We start from the raw sequence: 14,629 nt of genomic DNA, 5'->3' as shown, positions 1-14,629 counted from the left end.
GTGCACAGCTCTGCTCTCTGTATAGTGTCCGGCTGTCAGTGCACAGCTCTGCTCTCTGTATAGTGTCTGGCTGTTAGTGCACAGCTCTGCTCTCTCTGTATAGTGTCCGGCTATTAGTGCACAGCTCTGCTCTCTCTGTATAGTGTCCGGCTATTAGTGCACAGCTCTGCTCTCTCTGTATAGTGTCAGGCTGTTAGTGCACAGCTCAGCTCTCTCTGTATAGTGTCCGGCTATTAGTGCACAGCTCTGCTCTCTCTGTATAGTGTCCGGCTGTTAGTGCACAGCTCTGCTCTCTCTGTATAGTGTCCGGCTATTAGTGCACAGCTCTGCTCTCTCTGTATAGTGTCCGGCTATTAGTGCACAGTTCTGCTCTCTCTGTATAGTGTCTGGCTATTAGTGCACAGCTCAGCTCTCTCTGTATAGTGTCCGGCTGTTAGTGCACAGCTCTGCTCTCTGTATAGTGTCCGGCTGTTAGTGCACAGCTCTGCTCTCTCTGTATAGTGTCCGGCTATTAGTGCACAGCTCTGCTCTCTCTGTATAGTGTCCGGCTATTAGTGCACAGCTCAGCTCTCTCTGTATAGTGTCCGGCTATTAGTGCACAGCTCTGCTCTCTGTATAGTGTCCGGCTATTAGTGCACAGCTCTGCTCTCTCTGTATAGTGTCCGGCTATTAGTGCACAGCTCTGCTCTCTCTGTATAGTGTCCGCCTATTAGTGCACAGCTCAGCTCTCTCTGAATAGTGTCCGGCTATTAGTGCACAGCTCTGCTCTCTCTGTATAGTGTCCGGCTATTAGTACACAGCTCTGCTCTCTGTATAGTGTCCGGCTATTAGTGCACAGCTCTGCTCCCTGTATAGTGTCCGGCTATTAGTGCACAGCTCTGCTCTCTCTGTATAGTGTCCGGCTATTAGTGCACAGCTCTGCTCTCTGTATAGTGTCCGGCTATTAGTGCACAGCTCTGCTCTCTGTATAGTGTCCGGCTATTAGTGCACAGCTCTGCTCTCTCTGTATAGTGTCCGGCTGTTAGTACACAGCTCTGCTCTCTCTGTATAGTGTCCGGCTATTAGTGCACAGCTCTGCTCTCTGTATAGTGTCCGGCTATTAGTGCACAGCTCTGCTCTCTGTATAGTGTCCGGCTATTAGTGCACAGCTCTGCTCTCTCTGTATAGTGTCCGGCTATTAGTGCACAGCTCTGCTCTCTCTGTATAGTGTCCGGCTATTAGTGCACAGCTCTGCTCTCTGTATAGTGTCCGGCTATTAGTGCACAGCTCTGCTCTCTGTATAGTGTCCGGCTATTAGTGCACAGCTCTGCTCTCTGTATAGTGTCCGGCTATTAGTGCACAGCTCTGCTCTCTGTATAGTGTCCGGCTGTTAGTACACAGCTCTGCTCTCTCTGTATAGTGTCCGGCTATTAGTGCACAGCTCTGCTCTCTCTGTATAGTGTCCGGCTATTAGTGCACAGCTCTGCTCTCTGAATAGTGTCCGGCTATTAGTGCACAGCTCTGCTCTCTCTGTATAGTGTCCGGCTGTTAGTACACAGCTCTGCTCTCTCTGTATAGTGTCCGGCTGTTAGTACACGGCTCTGCTCTCTGAATAGTGTCCGGCTATTAGTGCACAGTTCTGCTCTCTCTGTATAGTGTCCGGCTATTAGTGCACAGCTCTGCTCTCTGTATAGTGTCCGGCTATTAGTGCACAGCTCTGCTCTCTCTGTATAGTGTCCGGCTATTAGTGCACAGCTCTGCTCTCTGTATAGTGTCCGGCTATTAGTACACAGCTCTGCTCTCTCTGTATAGTGTCCGGCTATTAGTACACAGCTCTGCTCTCTCTGTATAGTGTCCGGCTATTAGTGCACAGCTCAGCTCTCTCTGTATAGTGTCCGGCTATTAGTACACAGCTCTGCTCTCTCTGTGTAGTGTCCGGCTATTAGTGCACAGCTCTGCTCTCTGTATAGTGTCCGGCTATTAGTGCACAGCTCTGCTCTCTCTGTATAGTGTCCGGCTGTTAGTGCACAGCTCTGCTCTCTCTGTATAGTGTCTGGCTGTTAGTGCACAGCTCTGCTCTCTCTGTATAGTGTCCGGCTGTTAGTACACAGCTCTGCTCTTTCTGTATAGTGTCCGGCTGTTAGTGCACAGCTCTGCTCTCTCTGTATAGTGTCCGGCTATTAGTGCACAGCTCTGCTCTCTGTATAGTGTCCGGCTGTTAGTACACGGCTCTGCTCTCTGAATAGTGTCCGGCTATTAGTGCACAGCTCTGCTCTCTCTGTATAGTATCCGGCTATTAGTACACAGCTCTGCTCTCTGAATAGTGTCCGGCTATTAGTGCACAGCTCTGCTCTCTCTGTATAGTGTCCGGCTATTAGTGCACAGCTCTGCTCTCTGCATAGTGTCCGGCTATTAGTGCACAGCTCTGCTCTCTCTGTATAGTGTCCGGCTATTAATGCACAGCTCTGCTCTCTGCATAGTGTCCGGCTATTACTGCACAGCTCTGCTCTCTCTGTATAGTGTCCGGCTATTAGTGCACAGCTCTGCTCTCTCTGTATAGTGTCCGGCTGTTAGTGCGCTGTTCTGCTCTCTCTGTATAGTGTCCGGCTGTTAGTGCACAGCTCTGCTCTCTCTGTATAGTGTCCGGCTATTAGTGCACAGCTCTGCTCTCTCTGTATAGTGTCCGGCTATTAGTGCACAGCTCTGCTCTCTCTGTATAGTGTCCGGCTATTAGTGCACAGCTCTGCTCTCTGCATAGTGTCCGGCTATTAGTGCACAGCTCTGCTCTCTCTGTATAGTGTCCGGCTATTAGTGCACAGCTCTGCTCTCTCTGTATAGTGTCCGGCTGTTAGTGCGCTGCTCTGCTCTCTCTGTATAGTGTCCGGCTGTTAGTGCACAGCTCTGCTCTCTCTGTATAGTGTCCGGCTATTAGTGCACAGCTCTGCTCTCTCTGTATAGTGTCCGGCTATTAGTGCACAGCTCTGCTCTCTCTGTATAGTGTCCGGCTGTTAGTGCGCTGCTCTGCTCTCTCTGTATAGTGTCCGGCTGTTAGTGCACAGCTCTGCTCTCTCTGTATAGTGTCCGGCTATTAGTGCACAGCTCTGCTCTCTCTGTATAGTGTCCGGCTATTAGTGCACAGCTCTGCTCTCTCTGTATAGTGTCCGGCTGTTAGTGCGCTGCTCTGCTCTCTCTGTATAGTGTCTGGCTGTTAGTGCGCTGCTCTGCTCTCTCTGTATAGTGTCCGGCTGTTAGTGCACAGCTCTGCTCTCTGTATAGTGTCCGGCTATTAGTGCACAGCTCTGCTCTCTGTATAGTGTCCGGCTATTAGTGCACAGCTCTGCTGTCTCTGTATAGTGTCCGGCTATTAGTGCACAGCTCTGCTCTCTGTATAGTGTCCGGCTATTAGTGCACAGCTCTGCTCTCTCTGTATAGTGTCCGGCTGTTAGTGCACAGCTCTGCTCTCTGTATAGTGTCCGGCTATTAGTGCACAGCTCTGCTCTCTGTATAGTGTCCGGCTATTAGTGCACAGCTCTGCTGTCTCTGTATAGTGTCCGGCTATTAGTGCACAGCTCTGCTCTCTGTATAGTGTCCGGCTATTAGTGCACAGCTCTGCTCTCTCTGTATAGTGTCCGGCTGTTAGTGCGCTGCTCTGCTCTCTCTGTATAGTGTCCGGCTATTAGTGCACAGCTCTGCTCTCTGTATAGTGTCCGGCTATTAGTGCACAGCTCTGCTCTCTCTGTATAGTGTCCGGCTATTAGTGCACAGCTCTGCTCTCTGTATAGTGTCCTGCTATTAGTGCACAGCTCTGCTCTCTCTGTATAGTGTCTGGCTGTTAGTGCGCTGCTCTGCTCTCTCTGTATAGTGTCCGGCTATTATTGCACAGCTCTGCTCTCTGTATAGTGTCCGGCTATTAGTGCACAGCTCTGCTCTCTCTGTATAGTGTCTGGCTGTTAGTGCACAGCTCAGCTCTCTCTGTATAGTGTCCGGCTATTAGTACACAGCTCTGCTCTCTCTGTATAGTGTCCGGCTATTAGTGCACAGCTCTGCTCTCTCTGTATAGTGTCTGGCTGTTAGTGCGCAGCTCTGCTCTCTCTGTATAGTGTCCGGCTATTAGTGCACAGCTCTGCTCTCTCTGTATAGTGTCTGGCTGTTAGTGCGCAGCTCTGCTCTCTCTGTATAGTGTCCGGCTATTAGTGCACAGCTCTGCTCTCTCTGTATAGTGTCTGGCTGTTAGTGCACAGCTCAGCTCTCTCTGTATAGTGTCCGGCTATTAGTACACAGCTCTGCTCTCTCTGTACAGTGTCCGGCTATTAGTGCACAGCTCTGCTCTCTCTGTATAGTGTCCGGCTATTAGTGCACAGCTCTGCTCTCTCTGTATAGTGTCCGGCTATTAGTGCACAGCTCTGCTCTCTCTGTATAGTGTCCGGCTATTAGTGCACAGCTCTGCTCTCTCTGTATAGTGTCCGGCTGTTAGTGCGCTGCTCTGCTCTCTCTGTATAGTGTCCGGCTATTAGTGCACAGCTCTGCTCTCTCTGTATAGTGTCCGGCTGTTAGTGCACAGCTCTGCTCTCTCTGTATAGTGTCCGGCTATTAGTGCACAGCTCTGCTCTCTCTGTATAGTGTCCGGCTATTAGTGCACAGCTCTGCTCTCTCTGTATAGTGTCAGGCTGTTAGTGCACAGCTCTGTTCTCTGTATAGTGTCCGGCTATTAGTGCACTGCTCGGCTCTCTCTGTATAGTGTCCGGCTATTAGTGCACAGCTCTGCTCTCTCTGTATAGTGTCCGGCTGTTAGTGCGCTGCTCTGCTCTCTCTGTATAGTGTCCGGCTGTTAGTGCGCTGCCCTGCTCTCTCTGTATAGTGTCCGGCTGTTAGTGCACAGCTCTGCTCTCTCTGTATAGTGTCCGGCTATTAGTGCACAGCTCTGCTCTCTCTGTATAGTGTCCGGCTATTAGTGCACAGCTCTGCTCTCTGTATAGTGTCCGGCTATTAGTGCACAGCTCTGCTCTCTCTGTATAGTGTCTGGCTGTTAGTGCGCTGCTCTGCTCTCTCAGTATAGTGTCCGGCTATTAGTGCACAGCTCTGCTCTCTGTATAGTGTCCGGCTATTAGTGCACAGCTCTGCTCTCTCTGTATAGTGTCTGGCTGTTAGTGCACAGCTCAGCTCTCTCTGTATAGTGTCCGGCTATTAGTACACAGCTCTGCTCTATCTGTATAGTGTCCGGCTATTAGTGCACAGCTCTGCTCTCTCTGTATAGTGTCTGGCTGTTAGTGCGCAGCTCTGCTCTCTCTGTATAGTGTCCGGCTATTAGTGCACAGCTCTGCTCTCTCTGTATAGTGTCTGGCTGTTAGTGCGCAGCTCTGCTCTCTCTTAAGTGTCCGGCTATTAGTGCACAGCTCTGCTCTCTCTGTATAGTGTCTGGCTGTTAGTGCACAGCTCAGCTCTCTCTGTATAGTGTCCGGCTATTAGTACACAGCTCTGCTCTCTCTGTATAGTGTCCGGCTATTAGTGCACAGCTCTGCTCTCTCTGTATAGTGTCCGGCTATTAGTGCACAGCTCTGCTCTCTCTGTATAGTGTCCGGCTATTAGTGCACCAGCTCTGCTCTCTCTGTATAGTGTCCGGCTATTAGTGCACAGCTCTGCTCTCTCTGTATAGTGTCCGGCTATTAGTGCACAGCTCTGCTCTCTCTGTATAGTGTCCGGCTATTAGTGCACAGCTCTGCTCTCTCTGTATAGTGTCCGGCTATTAGTGCACAGCTCTGCTCTCTCTGTATAGTGTCCGGCTATTAGTGCACAGCTCTGCTCTCTCTGTATAGTGTCCGGCTATTAGTGCACAGCTCTGCTCTCTCTGTATAGTGTCCGGCTATTAGTGCACAGCTCTGCTCTCTCTGTATAGTGTCCAGCTATTAGTGCACAGCTCTGCTCTCTCTGTATAGTGTCCGGCTATTAGTACACAGCTCTGCTCTCTCTGTATAGTGTCCGGCTATTAGTGCACAGCTCTGCTCTCTCTGTATAGTGTCTGGCTATTACTGCACAGCTCTGCTCTCTCTGTATAGTGTCCGGCTATTAGTGCACAGCTCTGCTCTCTCTGTATAGTGTCCGGCTATTAGTGCACAGCTCTGCTCTCTCTGTATAGTGTCCGGCTATTAGTGCACAGCTCTGCTCTCTCTGTATAGTGTCCGGCTGTTAGTGCACAGCTCTGCTCTCTCTGTATAGTGTCCGGCTATTAGTGCACAGCTTTGCTCTCTCTGTATAGTGTCCGGCTATTAGTGCACAGCTCTGCTCTCTCTGTAGAGTGTCCGGCTATTAGTGCACAGCTCTGCTCTCTCTGTATAGTGTCAGGCTGTTAGTGCACAGCTCTGCTCTCTCTGTAGAGTGTCCGGCTATTAGTGCGCTGCTCTGCTCTCTCTGGTATAGTGTCCGGCTATTAGTGCACAGCTCTGCTCTCTCTGTATAGTGTCCGGCTATTAGTGCACAGCTCTGCTCTCTCTGTATAGTGTCCGGCTATTAGTGCACAGCTCTGCTCTCTCTGTATAGTGTCCGGCTATTAGTACACAGCTCTGCTCTCTCTGTATAGTGTCCGGCTATTAGTGCACAGCTGCTTCTCTCTGTATAGTGTCCAGCTATTAGTGCACAGCTCTGCTCTCTCTGTATAGTGTCCGGCTATTAGTACACAGCTCTGCTCTCTCTGTATAGTGTCCGGCTATTAGTGCACAGCTCTGCTCTCTCTGTATAGTGTCTGGCTATTACTGCACAGCTCTGCTCTCTCTGTATAGTGTCCGGCTATTAGTGCACAGCTCTGCTCTCTCTGTATAGTGTCCGGCTATTAGTGCACAGCTCTGCTCTCTCTGTATAGTGTCCGGCTATTAGTGCACAGCTCTGCTCTCTCTGTATAGTGTCCGGCTGTTAGTGCACAGCTCTGCTCTCTCTGTATAGTGTCCGGCTATTAGTGCACAGCTTTGCTCTCTCTGTATAGTGTCCGGCTATTAGTGCACAGCTCTGCTCTCTCTGTAGAGTGTCCGGCTATTAGTGCACAGCTCTGCTCTCTCTGTATAGTGTCAGGCTGTTAGTGCACAGCTCTGCTCTCTGTATAGTGTCCGGCTATTAGTGCACTGCTCGGCTCTCTCTGTATAGTGTCCGGCTATTAGTGCACAGCTCTGCTCTCTCTGTATAGTGTCCGGCTGTTAGTGCGCTGCTCTGCTCTCTCTGTATAGTGTCCGGCTGTTAGTGCGCTGCTCTGCTCTCTCTGTATAGTGTCCGGCTGTTAGTGCACAGCTCTGCTCTCTCTGTATAGTGTCCGGCTATTAGTGCACAGCTCTGCTCTCTCTGTATAGTGGTCCGGCTATTAGTGCACAGCTCTGCTCTCTGTATAGTGTCCGGCTATTAGTGCACAGCTCTGCTCTCTCCTGTATAGTGTCTGGCTGTTAGTGCGCTGCTCTGCTCTCTCTGTATAGTGTCCGGCTATTAGTGCACAGCTCTGCTCTCTGTATAGTGTCCGGCTATTAGTGCACAGCTCTGCTCTCTCTGTATAGTGTCTGGCTGTTAGTGCACAGCTCAGCTCTCTCTGTATAGTGTCCGGCTATTAGTACACAGCTCTGCTCTCTCTGTATAGTGTCCGGCTATTAGTGCACAGCTCTGCTCTCTCTGTATAGTGTCTGGCTGTTAGTGCGCAGCTCTGCTCTCTCTGTATAGTGTCCGGCTATTAGTGCACAGCTCTGCTCTCTCTGTATAGTGTCTGGCTGTTAGTGCGCAGCTCTGCTCTCTCTGTATAGTGTCCGGCTATTAGTGCACAGCTCTGCTCTCTCTGTATAGTGTCTGGCTGTTAGTGCACAGCTCAGCTCTCTCTGTATAGTGTCCGGCTATTAGTACACAGCTCTGCTCTCTCTGTATAGTGTCCGGCTATTAGTGCACAGCTCTGCTCTCTCTGTATAGTGTCCGGCTATTAGTGCACAGCTCTGCTCTCTCTGTATAGTGTCCGGCTATTAGTGCACAGCTCTGCTCTCTCTGTATAGTGTCCGGCTATTAGTGCACAGCTCTGCTCTCTCTGTATAGTGTCCGGCTATTAGTGCACAGCTCTGCTCTCTCTGTATAGTGTCCGGCTATTAGTGCACAGCTCTGCTCTCTCTGTATAGTGTCCGGCTATTAGTACACAGCTCTGCTCTCTCTGTATAGTGTCCGGCTATTAGTGCACAGCTCTGCTCTCTCTGTATAGTGTCCGGCTATTAGTGCACAGCTCTGCTCTCTCTGTATAGTGTCCGGCTATTAGTACACAGCTCTGCTCTCTCTGTATAGTGTCCGGCTATTAGTGCACAGCTCTGCTCTCTCTGTATAGTGTCTGGCTATTAGTGCACAGCTCTGCTCTCTCTGTATAGTGTCTGGCTATTAGTGCACAGCTCTGCTCTCTCTGTATAGTGTCCGGCTATTAGTGCACAGCTCTGCTCTCTCTGTATAGTGTCCGGCTATTAGTGCACAGCTCTGCTCTCTCTGTATAGTGTCCGGCTATTAGTGCACAGCTCTGCTCTCTCTGTATAGTGTCCGGCTGTTAGTGCACAGCTCTGCTCTCTCTGTATAGTGTCCGGCTATTAGTGCACAGCTTTGCTCTCTCTGTATAGTGTCCGGCTATTAGTGCACAGCTCTGCTCTCTCTGTATAGTGTCCGGCTATTAGTACACAGCTCTGCTCTCTGTACAGTATAGTGTCCGGCTATTAGTGCACAGCTCTGCTCTCTCTGTATAGTGTCCGGCTATTAGTGCACAGCTCTGCTCTCTCTGTATAGTGTCCGGCTGTTAGTGCACAGCTCTACTCTCTCTGTATAGTGTCCGGCTATTAGTGCACAGCTCTGCTCTCTCTGTATAGTGTCCGGCTGTTAGTGCACAGCTCTGCTCTCTCTGTATAGTGTCCGGCTGTTAGTACACAGCTCTGCTCTCTGTATAGTGTCCGGCTGTCAGTGCACAGCTCTGCTCTCTGTATAGTGTCTGGCTGTTAGTGCGCTGCTCTGCTCTCTCTGTATAGTGTCCGGCTATTAGTGCACAGCTCTGCTCTCTCTGTATAGTGTCCGGCTGTTAGTGCGCTGCTCTCCGCAGTTATACAAAGGCTGTCTGGTGTTGTGTTCTCTGTAGGAGCAGCGTGGTCGGGGGGCGGGCCGTGGGCGGAGTCCCCGGTAAGGGGCGGGGGTCGTAGTCTGCACTTACTACCTTGCTGCTGCTCTTGGTGAGGAGGTCACTTGTACCATCTGCAGCTTGAGGATAAACCTAGAAGCGTCAGAGGAGCAGTCGGTGCCGGTGTGAGGCAGCCTCCCTGCTGGGCTCTCATCATGGGCTGGGATGTGCTCTGCCTGCTGCTGCTGCTGCTTGTCACCTATCACACAGGTCAGCCCGGGATCTGCATGGCACCTTGCTGTTTAGTACTGTTGGGATGTTATGGTTAGCGCACGATGCTCTGGAGCCCACTTTACGTGTTACATAGTTTCCAGGCACGTTGCAGCTGTCACTGATGCTTTGTAATAATGGCGATGCCTTGTCCTGGGATATTACTGCTCTGCGCAAACTTTGGAACTGAGAGAAAACCTACAAAAGTGCAGATTAGAGATCGCACCGCTGCCTGCAGTCACCGAGCTGTGCAGAGCAAGTGGCGCATCCTCCCTGGCAGGCAGAGGGTTACAGCAGGGTATCGATCACCTTATCTCGGCTGTTTGTGCCGGCGTGTAATTATTAACCTACCCCTGCTACCAGGCTGACGGTGAGTCCTAGAGGATCACTGGTGTCTGCTGCTCCGCTGGAATATCTGCTACTTGTAGTTCCACAGCGGCAGATGTTAGTGCTTGATGAAAAATAACTGGGCTAGTATTTTTTCCTATACAGCTCTTATTAGTGGCATGGAACTGCTATCAGTGTGGTATAATATAGTAAGTCTTGTAGGTGACTTATTACTGGAGTGAATCCTACATGTGATCATCCTCTTGTTTGTTTTGTTGCTACAATCAGCTTCAACCATTAACCCTTATCTATTATGATTTTGGTGTTTTGTTTTTTTGCTTCCACCCCCCAGACTTTCTTTGTAAGCGCTGTCACTGTACCATTTCTGTTCTGTATCCATGTGCTGAACCTTTCTGGCATTTTGGATAGTAGGAATAGAGAAGTTTGCAACACTTATTTTTACCATTGAAGATGCAGAAACTAAATAAAGTTGTAAACATATCCAGCATATTCTAGTCCAATATAGAGCCATGAAGTTAGAAAAGTGAATGGGAGAAATCCAAATATTCATTGTACCCCACTATCTAAATAACGGGAAAGAAAATTGATTTCATGACTCAAGACATTTTTTCGATTATCTCACTTTCCTGTTGAGATCAACTGTGGGGTCTACAAGTCGGCATATTGTAAATCCTGCTCTGTGAATTTCATGGCTAAAATGGACAGAAAATGCAGGCTTTCTGCTTAAAAGCCTGTGCACACGTTGCAGATTTGTCAAAACCTGAAGGGTTTCCTGACGTGAATGAGAATCCTGAAGTCTCATGCACACGGTGCTAATTTTTTACTTAAATCTGCAGGATGTCAATTCTTTCAACGTTTTTGCTGCAGATTTCACCCATACTAATGAGTGGGGAAAAATCTGCAACAAAAATGCACCGATTTTACGCTGCCCAAGAGATGCAGAAATAGTACGGAAATTTCTGCACCACATACTTAACGTGTTCACATACCCTAAGGATATGTGCCCACGATGCAGAAAATTTCTACAGCTTTTCTGCATGTCCTTGGCAGTAAAAACCCTTGCGGATTTTACACGCGTTTTTGCAGCGTTTTTACATGCGGATTTGACTTTAGTTTTTCAAGTGCATTGGGACCTCAAATCCGCATGCGGAAATGCACAAATAATAGACATGCTGCGGATTTTTCCACAAGGAAAATCCGCTGTGGAAAATTCCGCTGCATGGGCACAGAACATGCAGATTTTCATTGGGGATCATGGGACACGGATTACCAAGTATTTTGCAAGCGTTTACGCTGATGGAAATCCACATCAAAAATGCATGAAAAACGCATAGTGGGCACGCAGCCTTACAGTCTGATCCTAGATGTTGTGATCAAATTGTGAATTGGCAAATTAGACTTCTAATGGCTGATGCCTACTGACGCCATATTTTAATGTGTATACCTCATTGGAAGATTGTTATGGTTGTGCGTAATCCCAGCCTCATAGTAAGCAGTCACGGTGCCAGGGGGCAGATTGCTTTTTGTGTACAGTTTGCTAGTGCCATCATTACCCATATCCTGCTGTATATGCTTGCCAGTCATCATTTGCATCACCTAACGCTCTTCCATTATGTGCCAGCAAAATTGTGTATTTCATTAAAATACTCTGTGCCCGAGCTATCAAAACATAGATGTCACCTTGTCTAAACACAATGAATTCGCAATCTTCTGCCTTCATTATTTATTAATCAGCTGAGATGAACTCATGTCACTTGACATAGTGACACCACTTCATCTATGGAGCGCAACTGAGGCTTAAAAGTACAGGTAATTCAGGTGTAAGGTCGACCAGGCCCTAAAGAGAAGGAGAATACAATATATTGGAATGTAGGCACAGCTGGTCCATTGGTCATTTTGTGTCTTCTTTTGTGCCTCTGATCTGTTGCCTTGGAAGTGAATGAAACCTTAGACATATACAAGGTGCTAGAAAATGACTACCTTCCTTATGTTGTTACGGTGACCAGACAGGTGATAACAGACTGGGACAATAACACAACCTGCCCCTTCCCTGCTCACCTTCTATAGATCTTCTTAGTACATATACTGTGAAAGTTACCATAGCAGAAGGTGAAGCAGTGATACAAGGTTTACAATAGGCGACTTTATTCCAGGGGCTTTTATGACATTTCTATATTTTGTTCTTTTTTTTTTGGATCATTCATTATTAATCACTCGAGGGTTTCTGGATTAGTGGCCTGTAAAGTAAACATATTGTTCATTTAGAAAGCAGCAAGTAACAGTAGCCCAGGGATTACACTATTTACCCCATGTTGTGATTTTATGTAACAACTTTACATTTATTGGCATTCTGCTTTGCTTTGGCACAACTGCTTTGTAAAGTATCCATTTTTTTTTCTCTGCATGTAGAAAAATACACTATATGCTACAACTATGTCATAATCGTTGTAGAATCTAAGTTCAATACTTCTAACACATGTACACTGTAAACCTCCCATAGACCTGAAAAGAAAGTTTGGCACCAACAACAGATATCTAGGCACATTGGTTACCTGGCTCTTGGAATTTTGCCAGCCTAGGATAATGACTGGTTTAACCTTTTACATAATTAAGTTCAGACAATGTTTAAAACTGATCTCTTATTTCATTGATTGAAACTAGGCTAAAAGAACATGGGTATATTTACTACTTACACATCTGCTAAAGAGCCAAATAAAATAAATAAAAATCATTATATATTTCTCACATTAGATCTATTATTGTTTGCAATATCAGAATTGTTTCTTAAAGTATCAACAAAGTGTTACATTATCTTGTGTTCTGTACATTAAACAGGTTACCAAAATAACTGTAAGTTAAAATTATTAAGTAACTTCATTGCCTTTATTTTAACATTTCCCATTTTTATTATAGGGTTCAGGTTTATATAGGCATAAAATACTGGTTAAAACTTGAATAGGGGGTCAGCTATTGGGGACTTCAAAGGGAAATGTATGTTTGTGTGTTACAAACTGCTAAAAAACAAATCTGGATAGGAATTTACAAGCAACTCTGATCATTGTCAGAGTCTAGACCTAAAATCCACATACCTTGTACTCACTCAGGTAGAGTGCATTTAGTTCACACATGAAAATTAATACTATTTAGACCCCAAAGGGTTTTCTTGTGTGTGAAATATGTTAGTAGATGTAAACAGGAACCACATGACAGTCCTGTAATGACTCAACTACAAAGTGTAGAGTTAACATAGAGCCAAGTGTGGTCTAATAAGATTTTGTAATGTTTAAATTAATGGCCTGCAACCTGCAGCGCTCCAGTTATAAAACTACAACCTCCAGCATGCCCAACTTCGCTGCTGATAGAGGGCTCCAAACTTCAGACCACTGGTTTATTAGTTTGGTTCAACTCTTGGTGCATACTTAATATATTATTAAGGATTGATATAATAAGACAGTTCAGTGGTGAAATTAGACTTGGGCAAATTTAAATGTAAGAATTAGTGTACATGTAAAGATTACACAGCTATGCTATATATACAGTGATTTTGTTGCCAACGATGTCTGAACGGTTTTATATTAAGTTTATGGTGCTGATTATGATTTTGGTTTTGACAGATTGGCTCTAGTTTCTGAGATATTTAATAGTTAATTACAGTAGAATTCTGGCTTCAAAAAGTCGCTTTTATAGCATTGTAAGCCTAAAAGTGAAATATAAAATAATTATATGGGATATTTCTTTGCATAAGACACTGTTAAAGAGTCAAAAGAACAAAAGCTTTTGCATTTGTTAGGACAAGTCACATTGGGGGAATGAGTTACTTTCATGGATGAATTATCCCAAAAACTAGAACCAGTTCAGCACAAATAATGGGATTTTTGAATTCAGCACCCTCAAAATACCCTAAATCCATTCAAAAAACCTTGGCACATGGAAAAAAAAATAATTTTGTAGACCTGTTATTCATCATCATCCAAACCATTTTATTATTGGTAACTGTAATTGGCCATTGTAAATGGAAAAAAAGGTTAGCAAACTATAAGTTACCAATGATCTTCTTTAATAATGCTGATGTAAAAGTAGTTGTCTCGAATGAGTAATTGCACCAATTACTGTAGGCATTCCTCCCTGGACATGGTGTTCATGCCCATTCGCAGCCTGGAAAAAATATTAAAGAAATGCCCACCAGATTTTTCTATGTTGGATGAGTATTCCAATCACTATTTGAAAAAGTCCACCTTTCCACATATGTTATCCCTTTATTTGCAGTTCCAAAATCTTGGTAATATATTTACTACAGACTGTGACACTTTGGGACTAAAATGATTGCAAAAAAGCAAACGCGCTATGAAGTGTGTACAGATTTAGTGTTTAAGGAATAGAAAATATTTTAGTTGACATATTTGCTCTTGTGGAAATGTTCAACATTCAGCAAAACTTTCTTCTTAATCTTTAACCTGTCTACCAGGCTCTTATCTGTTAGAAGAGTTGTCTGGGTTATGCAAGCTTTTGTTATCTGCCTTAATGAGGTATGTTTAACATATTCAAGTGATTCTTCTGATCATCTTCCCCTATGGCATTCAGCAAAATTCTGCTTTTGGGAATCAGATACATTGATTTAATTTGACAGTGAGGGATGCTCATCAGAAAGGACCCTTTCTTAGGTCCCTTTTGTATTTAAATTTTGCAAGTTGGCTATTTTTTTTGCACTATAGCTGCTCATTCTAAGAGCAGAGTGAAGGGTCCAGATTGCTGGACTTTGGGATTATAAAGCAGATAAAATTTAAAAGTGTAACCCCTCTTAATCTATCAATCTCAGACGGCGGCATTTAACTTGCGGTAACAGGAAGTACGTCACAAGATACGCCCATCAATGCCCCCTGTCATGTGATTGCAGGGCGCAAATGGGTTGTCATGACAGCAGAAGACCCCCATGCCTGT

The 14,629-nt window shown here is 46.2% G+C and overlaps 1 protein-coding gene across 3 annotated transcripts in view; it reads left to right on the top strand.

The window, feature by feature from the left end:
* Window positions 1-9,160: 9,160 nt before the first annotated feature.
* The window catches only part of KIT (KIT proto-oncogene, receptor tyrosine kinase), a 75,559-nt gene continuing 70,090 nt past the window's right edge, over window positions 9,161-14,629 (top strand). For all 3 annotated transcript variants that reach the window (XM_073645486.1, XM_073645485.1, XM_073645484.1), the window contains exon 1: window positions 9,161-9,343. In XM_073645486.1, the coding sequence (XP_073501587.1) occupies window positions 9,289-9,343 (55 nt within the window). In that variant the 5' untranslated portion in view covers window positions 9,161-9,288. The remainder of the gene's footprint in view (window positions 9,344-14,629) is intronic.

The sequence above is a fragment of the Phyllobates terribilis genome, unplaced genomic scaffold (genome assembly GCF_046119375.1).
Source record: "Phyllobates terribilis strain yellow unplaced genomic scaffold, ASM4611937v1 Scaffold_1__5_contigs__length_1240528914, whole genome shotgun sequence".
Classification (NCBI taxonomy): Eukaryota; Metazoa; Chordata; class Amphibia; order Anura; family Dendrobatidae; genus Phyllobates; species Phyllobates terribilis.
Note: the sequence above shows the minus strand (reverse complement) of the source record. Positions and strands in the feature narration are given on the sequence as shown.